The 9,756-nt window shown below is 36.8% G+C and overlaps 1 protein-coding gene across 1 annotated transcript; it reads left to right on the forward strand.

The window, feature by feature from the left end:
- The first annotated feature begins 5,989 nt into the window (after positions 1–5,989).
- Positions 5,990–6,985, forward strand: sod3a (superoxide dismutase 3, extracellular a). The gene is given in 1 exon segment (XM_053498742.1): positions 5,990–6,985. A coding segment is annotated over 1 exon segment (645 nt). The 5' UTR covers positions 5,990–6,011; the 3' UTR covers positions 6,657–6,985.
- Positions 6,986–9,756: the final 2,771 nt, after the last annotated feature.

Below are 9,756 nucleotides of genomic sequence, written 5' to 3' on the forward strand. Positions count from 1 at the left end.
ATGCTACAATGAACCACGAAGGGCATGTACAGTTGTTGATCTCATAATATCTAAGACTCGAAAAGCCACAGGTTAATAAATAACATTGAAATTAACTGAATAAGAATTTATCCAATTTACAGTGACTTGGTGGCCTAGTGGTTAGGACTGTTGCCTTACACCTCCAGGGTCTGTTGGGACCTGTTTCAGTTATTATATTTTTATATGTATAATGTTTCACATTTTAAAAGGGACCTATTATGCAAAATTCGCTTCAGTCTTAGATGTTCAGAGTCTCCTGGGTGTGTGTATACAAAACAAAAATATAATAAACAAAAACATTTCCTGCTTTTCTTTTTTTTTTTTTTTTGGCTCTTTTTTCATGCTTGCTTTGTCCATTGTTCTCTCTCTTTGGGGTTCCCCCAGCTGGCTTCCTAGTATATACTTGCATATTCCAAGCATAACTAAAAAATGCATCACAAGTTGTCTATAATTTTTCTTCATATTTTCTTGGCTTGTTAGGCGTGCACAGAACTCGACTCGTTAAGGCACCCTCTGACCTCTGTATGACATCTGTTTCTGCTGTTTATTATGTATGATAACTCTTATGCTGTTTTACTCTTTCACTGTTTCATGATTCCCCCATGACGCTTAAAAGATCAACAGGTGCATGTTTTTGTGGTTAACTGGGCCAATGTGGTTGGAAAACAGACGGTTCTTGGGACAGTTTTAAGCTACCCCTTGAACACTGTCACCATTGTCCCATAGAAAATACACACATGGTATTACAGCAGTGGACAAAAGTTTTGAGAATGGCACAAATATTAATTTTCACAAAGTCTGCTGCTACAGAGTTTTGGATCGTTTTGTCAGATGTTACTATGATATACTGAAGTATAATTAGATGCGTTTTATAAGTGTCAAATGCTTTTATTGACAATTACATTAAATGTATGCAAAAAGTCAATATTTGCTGTGTTGACACTCCTTTTTCAAGATCTCTCCAATTAACCCTGACATGCTGTCAGTCAACTTCTGGGCCACATCCTGATTGATTCCAGCCCATTCTTGCATAATCAATATTTGGAGCCTGTCAGAATTTGTGGGTTTTTGTTTGTCCGTCCACCTCTTGAAGATTGGCCACAAGTTCTGAATGGGTTCTAGTTCTGGGGCGTCTCCTTGCCATGGACCCAAAAGTTAAATGTTTTGTTCCCTGAGCCACTATGTTATCACTTTTGCCAGACTCTTATGGCAAGGTGGTCCATTATGCTGGAAATGGCATTGTTCATCACCAAACTGTTTTTGGATGGTTGGTGGAAGTGGCCATCTGAGAATTTTTTTTTTTGCAAGGATGTTCTTTTAGGCAAAATTGTGGGTGAACCCACTCCCTTGGCTGGATAGCAACCCCACACATGAATAGTCTCAAGATGCTTTACTGTGGTCATGACACAGGACTGATTATTACACTTTATACATATATTACCTTTATACATTTTAAAAAGGGCAGCAAAGAAGCCAATTATCTCCAGGGAAAACATCAAGGACAGACTGATATTCTGCAAAAGGTACAGGGTCTGGACTGCTGAGGACTGGGGTAAAGTCATTTACTCCGATGAATTCCCCTTTCTAATTGTTTGGGGCACACGGAAAAAAGCTTGTCCAAAGAAGAAAAGGTGAGGGCTACAATCAGCCCTGTGTTATTCCCCCAGTAAAGCATCCTGAGACCATTCATGTGTGGAGTTCCTTCTCACCCAAGCCAATGGGTTCACTCACAATTTTGCCTAAGAACACAGAAAAGAATAAAATAGTTTCACAGTTCCAAGATTCCCACCATTCCCATCATTTTCCTTGATTTAACACACACTCGTAAATCTAAAATTCATTTTAATAGATATGGGTCAAATCTGACCTGGAATGTATAAAAAAAAATTTTTTTTTAGTATTTTGGGTCACTTCAGGAGAAGTCATTAAATTTCAGGCTAAAAGAAATACATTTAGAATTTTTTTTTTTTTCTGTCAAAATAGGTCAAAATTGACCTGAACAGTACGGGAGGGTTAAACAAGCCAATTAGATATTCCCCTATTATGACCTCATCTAAGAAAATATCTGGCATTTTGCTCAGCTCTGCTGGTGTCTGGTGGGGTGTGGCTCATAGACACTGAAATACCACAAGTGGAGGAGAAGTTAAATAAAGTGATTTGAGTTTTGAAACAGGGATTGTCTGAGGGGTATTTAAGCTGGAGCATTAATGTACACCAAACTGTGAAGTTATATTAATAACTTTCTATGATGCATGGTTCCCGAGATATATCCCCACCCTGTCAAAATTATGTATTAAAAAATACTGTAATATAAACTGCACTATTACTGCAATTTATATATTGTATATAATAATTGCACATACAGTACTAAATATAAGGGTATTATTGCTTTTACTTTTAAGTATAAATTGTGTATTTGTTTCATTTGTACTCACAAATGACTTTAATGGAAGTAACACAAAGCATAAATGAGTGCTTTTTTAAAACATTTTAGTCATCATTTTGTCATTTTTTAGTTATAGATGATTTGCCTTTTAAGGAGTTTTTATGGGCATCACAAAATCCTAATTAATCTTAGTTAGTCTGCTGTGCCATAAGTGCGACCGGTGAGTAAATTTTTTTTAAAGTGATTGGCATTTATTAACATGCAATTTGTTCATCACTGGGTAACGTGTAATACCTGAGCAACTTTTGTCAGGTAGACAAGCACAAAGACACACTTGGCTGACATTGTGAACAAAACAATTTTGCACCCCAAGATAATGTGTGGTTCATAAAAAAATGGGATTTTAAAACAGTTCTAATCAGGTTTTTTTTTATGTTTTAGCACATTTGAGTTGCTTCTAAAAGCCATGCATGAAAGAGTCTGTATAAAAGTAGGTTATATTAAGAAAATAGGCAGCAAAACAAGCTTAAGCATGAATGAGTTTGTCATTTCTGACAGGGATGCAATAATGTACTGCTGCATGTGTTAGGAAAGGGCTAATGCACAGAAAAGCGTAAAAAAAATCCATTACAGTGATCAGTCCCTCGCATAAGAGCGGTATTATCATACCATCAGTGTCCCTGGGTTTGAGAGTGGAGCAAAATAAAGAAAGGATGAAACTGGACCATGAAAATGTGCTTCAACAAATTGCTGTAGTCTTAGGAAAAACCTAAAGGTTTAGAAGACCACAGAAAACAACTAATAACAAGTTTTTAAAGTAAAAGATGTTTTAGGTTTTTTTTTTATTCATGAATTATAGTATACATAATATAAATTGGTATAGGTGTAAATTGATAATAAAGTGGCATAGATGATGAGAGTGAGAGAGAATATACAGTCTGATCTGGTTATTTAAATTGTTTTTTATATATTTTGTTTATTGTCAATTTCTAAAACTGTAAATACATCTATTTAATACCTAAAATATAATATGAATATTTATCAAACCTAAAATTTAAATAATAATCAGTATCATGGGGCTCGTTTGCATTTAACAGTTTCAATGTAGTTATAAAGGCTAAGGGGATGGAAAGCACAGTCTTCTGAAGGAAGTCATTTGGGATATTGCTGAGAACCTTCTGAATCCATGCCTTCAAGTCCTTCATTGTGCGAAGCTTTGTCCTGTCACCTGTCACCTCCTGCTTCACGTAGCTTTACAGGAAAAAACTCACATGGAGTGTGATCTGGATATCTTGGAGGCCATTTATGAGGTCCGTGGAAAATGCTGGCATAAACAATCACACACAGTACGAGCAAAATGTGGAGATGTTGTCATCATGACTCCAGTGATACTGCAAATTCTATGGCCATTAAATATTTCCTGCTTCATTTTTACCCACCCTGTATGTCCTCCTCTAAGGTAAAAGAAATAGAGTGAACCCACTCTTACCCTCTTGCCTTTTCTCTTTAGCTGCTAGCACCTGATCTAAAATTGGGAAGTTCCCTTTTTCAGGTTTGCACAGCACTTTAACATTTTTGTGCACATCCCTGACGCTTGTTTCGGCACTTTGTACTGTAGGTTACACAACAATTGTTCAAAGAAGATTCAACTAAGTAGGAAGGCAAACGAGTGGCAGACGCTTGATATATTTTTTGAAATATAATTAATATTAGGCATAGTGTATATTTATACATTAATATTACTTAATTCTTCATTATTAATAATCGGTTAGAATCTGTTGATTATTTTTCATAACAGCACAATAGCTAACTGTTTCAAAAGACTCTACAGTTTGAGTTCTTGGTAATAGTCTTCAGGATTCAGGATTCTTCACGTTGCTTTTTTTCCCCCAATTATTAACTTCAATAAAAATAAAAAGGTGAGGTAAAAAGAATCAAGTGTTTATTGCTGCTATAATGTCAGTAATAATAAAAACAAATTAGAAAAGAAGTATTGGAAAGCTGAACATTATTATTTGCATAGCCTAATAAACCACGTCCTTTTAATCTTCCCGAGTCCTTTCCCAGCTCTGTCATTATATTAGGATGAATCGGATAACTCAAAAGACAATCATTGGCATTGACACAGGTAATTACACCACCTGGGCATTTTTAACAAGCCACATAACAGCAGCTGGCTCATTGCTTGTAACTAGCGTCTAATGGTAATGGCGATGATGAAGTTAATATTTAGACAAACCCTTTGCATTAAAGATCATATCAAAGACTAATCTAAAATACAGGGGTTTTTCCCTCTACTCTCACAGGCAGTTAAGTTATAGTTCAGTTGTGTTTAAAATAAGCCTGGAAGCTAGCCCCTACATACACACACACATATACACACACATATAGTATACACATACAGTACATATACACATACTCAGAAACCACAGGAAACATAAAATTGTAGCTTGTGCCCAGTAAGCTTGGCTCCTTTACCTCAATCCATCACACAAAACTAAAATCACAGATCTGATTATTATCTTATTATTATTAATCTGAATAATTTAATTATGCAAAGAAGAAGGAAGAGACTGAATATTACTCAACTTGAAACAACTGAGCTAATCTTGCACTGCATAGTTTGATCAACTTAGTCGATATGGGTTCTACTAAGCAGGCTAAATTCTATAGAATTCCAGTGTGAAATTATAGATTAAAAGTCCATAGCTGGTTGGTTACCTGTACATAGTTGGTTAGAAGTTGGCTGTCACAAAAATGTAGCTTGCTTAAAGGCTTAACGAGGGAGACAGTAAGTGAAACTGTCAGCACTAGGAATTTCAGATTTGATCATTAAAAAAAAAATTATCCAGCTAACATGAGCAAAGTGATTTTTCTTGCTAGTTGTTTGATAATTTTTTTACAGGACGTCTGAGTTTAAGGAATTGACTCATATTCATGAACAATGAATGACTGAAGTTACAGTACATCTAATCAGCAGATCAAAGGTTTTTTTTCTCCCACACACAACAGCTAAATATAACATTTTCAGAAGAATGATCAAGCCAAGGATTTTTTTTTTTTCATTTTTGTTCAAGTTATTTAAATGAATTACTAGATATATAGCTGCATAAGATATATTGCTGTGGATGGAATTTTCCTCAACAATCTAAAACTATTCAAAATATTCAATAAGTGCAATTTTTCACAATACAAAGCAGCACAGCAATTTAGACCGTGTTTGGACTCTGAAACCTAGCTTTGTGTAACTAAAGATGATCAATAAGGCAATGTATCACATCAGCATGTTTCTGAACTGCGCTAGGGGTAAAAGTCCACATTTTTGTCTGAAGACTGTTGAGATCAGAACTTACAGAAATGGTAACGTGCATTTACTGTTCATTGGCATGGTGTTTATTGAGTCCATTCTTTTTTTATTGCTATATGAAATTGCATAAATGACATTGTTAGAGGTTATACATGATAAGTGTATATATATATATATATATATATATATATATATATATATATATATATATATATATGTGTATGTGTATGTTTATCATATAATTCCATATATTTCTCATTCATGTTTCAGATGAAGCTAATACACAAGGGAAATAATATGTTACCACTACTTCTGATATGGACAATGCACATGAATATTAAAGAAGGGATTGCATTTAATCACAGCAACATGTCTGTTGTTGATGCTCCTATGGAGGTTACCCTCTTCAATGGAACTCTGTTTGCCACCTGTGAACTTGTACCTGATCGTAAACTTCCTACTGGCCAACCTGAAATCTATGGACAAGTTCTCTTCAAACAAACCTTTCCAGCAGGAATACTGCAAGTCCTGATCAATGTACATGGTCTACCGACTGATGACCAACAAAAATGAGCTATTCACGTGCATCAGTATGGAGACCTGAGCCAAGGATGCATTACTTCTGGTCCACACTACAATCCCTTGAGGGTGGACCATCCTGCACACCCTGGTGATTATGTGGCCATCAATGGAACTATAAGACAACAACTTAAAAAAACGCTTTTTGGAGGTCGTTCTATTTTAGGACGTGCCGTTGTGATCCATGAGAAGGAGGATGATTTAGGCTTAGGTCCGAATGAAGAGAGCAGACGAAGCGGGAATGCAGGAAAAAGGATTGCTGGATGTGTCATTGGAATCTCATCTTCTAGTCTGTGGGAGAAACTCATCATAGAGATGGAAGGAGGGAAGAGGAATGAGAGCAAGGCAGAACATGAAACATAGGAGATGAAAACTGACAGATGGACAAAAGAAGTCATATTAAGAGAAGACATATTACATACTTATTTGTTTTGAATGCAGTTAATTTTGATGTTATTTATACATAAAGAAATAGAATAAAAGTTTAAAGTGAGATAATGCCAGAGTACTGTATTTCTCCAAAAGCACTGTGGACTGTTTACGCTCATTTGTGACTTTGTAAACTCAAGGAGTTTAACAGGAGCATGTAGGAAAATATTAGGTGAAGATGTGAGCCTGTAGGAGCCTAGAAGATTTATGAGATATCTATCAACCATGAAGTCATATCCCATCTCAGTTCCCAGTTTAGAAACAAATCAAACGGACAATAAATTAAGGCATAAAACTCAATGTTCTGAGTGCTTCTTCATAATGTCTGTTTGGAAACATTTTCCATGTGGCTAGCACAACAACAATATTTGCATCCAATAAATTAAGCAGAATGTAAGAAGCCTGCATCAATTATGTATATGTGGCCGAGATCAAGCTGACTGGATTAAAGCGATCTGCCAATTTGGTCATAAATAACATAATTTAAAGAGTAGGTGTATGTGGATGACACACTAAACTGAGTGTATGCTTTTCATTGTCTTAAATGCATTACATAAAAACTTATCGGTGAATTCACATATTTTCCAAGACAAAATGAAAATAATTCAATTATTTTAAAAGTTTTTTATGAATCAAAATAGATAGTAACTGGTTAAATAAAAAACAAATTAGAACCTGTTGATAATAAATGGTGTTTGTGGAATTGTTGAATAAAAGCAATATTAAACTCAAGGTCATTATATTTTGCGAAGTCCCTTGCTTGTGATATTGCTTAATTTAAGATGGCTAAATGGTAAATGTGTGTGTGTGGGGATGAGATAGGTCACATCGAGCAATGAATACTCCCAACTCTGGAGATATATCTGTTGTTTCTGTGGCAGTTACTTCACTCAACCAATCTTAGACTCACCTGTTCACAATGTCGGGTTGCCAACTTCGCCCAAGCAGTATCTGAGCAGTTGCTAAACGGAATGGTGGCAGCCCAGAGGTGCCAAGCTACTCCATTCTCCAAATGTGTTTAAACACTGTTTTCAAATATATACATATATAGTATTTTACAAGGGCCATTCAAGTTAACCTGGGACTTTTGATTTCACCAAATAAGAGAACACAGTTATTAGGTTATAAAACTACCTCCATTTTCTATATAATCCCCTGCTGCTCTAATGCAGTTACACCAGCGTTTCAGTAGTGCTTCAATATCATCAAGGTAGAAAGTTTTCTCAGTATGCCGGAGCCATGATCAGATTGATGCTTTGCATTTGAAATGCTGGCCTTCCAAGAACTTCTTTAATAGTCCAAACATGTGGAAATTACTTGGTGTGAGATCAGGACTGTACAAGGCATGTGGCAATAACCATTCAAATGATTTACTGTGGCTAAGTGTCTCATCACAGTACTGCGCATGAAATCTTCTGTACATTTCAATCAGTTATACATCTTTATTCTTGAGAAGTTTTATCGTGAGTCCTGGTTTGACTTGAATGCCTCATATATTACAAATATATGTACCAATTAAACATTTTTCTAACAGAACAAGAGCCAAAGGTTTATTTAACTCTAAATAGTCTAAACCCATATTTGGCCGTAATGTCTCTTAACCGTACCATATATTCACACACACACACCTCATGAGACACCTGACACAGATCGAGTGGCCTCATTTTCCTCTCAGCTCTAGTGCCCCCCCTTCAAACTCAATCATCTCACACTGAGGTAAGTGCACCAGTACCTGTCAGTCACGGACGATGTTGGCTCATTGAGTTGTGTACACCGTGTCAGAGTCAGAGCAAAACTGCACTCTGTATATGTCACCAATTATCTAATTATAGATACAGTGTGCATATATATAAAAATGTGGAAGACCTACTTCCTGTTTTTTTGGACAGGTGATTGTTATTCACCATTAAGATGCAACATGCTGATATTTCTTCCATTTTGAGATTTCCATCTTACTCAACCAATCTTAGACTCATACCTGCACTCAGATCTGACAGCATCTCCTTATTCCTCTATAAATAATTGAACAGTGACTGTGTGCATTCTCCCGAACCAATGTGCTGTTCTTTGTCTAAAACAACCTAAGAGTGAGTTGGGAATATCTTCCTTCCTGTGGATTAGCTGTGGCAGGAGACTGACGATCCGACACTGAGACGGTGGAGGCATGTGATGGGGACTCTGGGCTGATGTGGGGGATGGAGGGCGTGAAGAGGATTGTCGACTTCAATCGGCATCATATCAACATCTTGATTCCCCCCTGAGCTCGATGGAGCCGAGACGCGTTAAGCAATGGCAGAGAAAAGAGTAATGAAGCTTCTCTTGAATGAAGTGAGCTTCTCTTCTGTCATAAATAGTGACTCAGATGATCTGTGGGAGTAATGAAAGGATGAGTCAAAGCAGAAACTCCCCTGTGTCTGCAAACCATTCAGATAAGTTGCTCTCCAACTTTGGAATTCTAAAATCGAGTCCATATCTATAGCTCCAACTATGTCTTATTTAATACTTTTGTCATCTATTGTTTTGGGCTAAAATTCTACTAAAAGTTTCCAGTGGTTTTACTCCCCAAATTCTTAAAGTGTAGGCTAATTTATGTTTCCAAATTGCCCCTATTGTATAATTAGGTGCGCATGTGTACACCGAGAGTTGCAAGAATATTGCATCCTCAGCAATGAAACTTCCTTAACAACAATGACCGCTGTTGAGAAGTCCTATTGTAGGTCTCGGTGGCCAACCGTTGCTTCAGCAACATCAGCATGGCTCGAAGGATGGATGGATGGAAACATATATTCTCTTCTGGCTAAGCTCTATCTGATGTCTTGTGCATTTTCCAATTTCCAATAAACACATTTGCACAACCCCACCTAAGAAAAGCCAAGTGGTTTCCCAGCGTTCCATGTGGCTAATTTCCCGTAATCACTTGTGGGCTAGATGGGTACGGCCATGGCTCAGTGCATGGCTTCAGCAGAGCATAAACCAGCCTGCCGTTCCACACAGCTCGCCAACGCGACGTATCAGATACATCAGCTGGCATCCC

Source organism: Clarias gariepinus, chromosome 1, assembly GCF_024256425.1.
Source record: "Clarias gariepinus isolate MV-2021 ecotype Netherlands chromosome 1, CGAR_prim_01v2, whole genome shotgun sequence".
In the NCBI taxonomy this organism is placed as follows: domain Eukaryota; kingdom Metazoa; phylum Chordata; class Actinopteri; order Siluriformes; family Clariidae; genus Clarias; species Clarias gariepinus.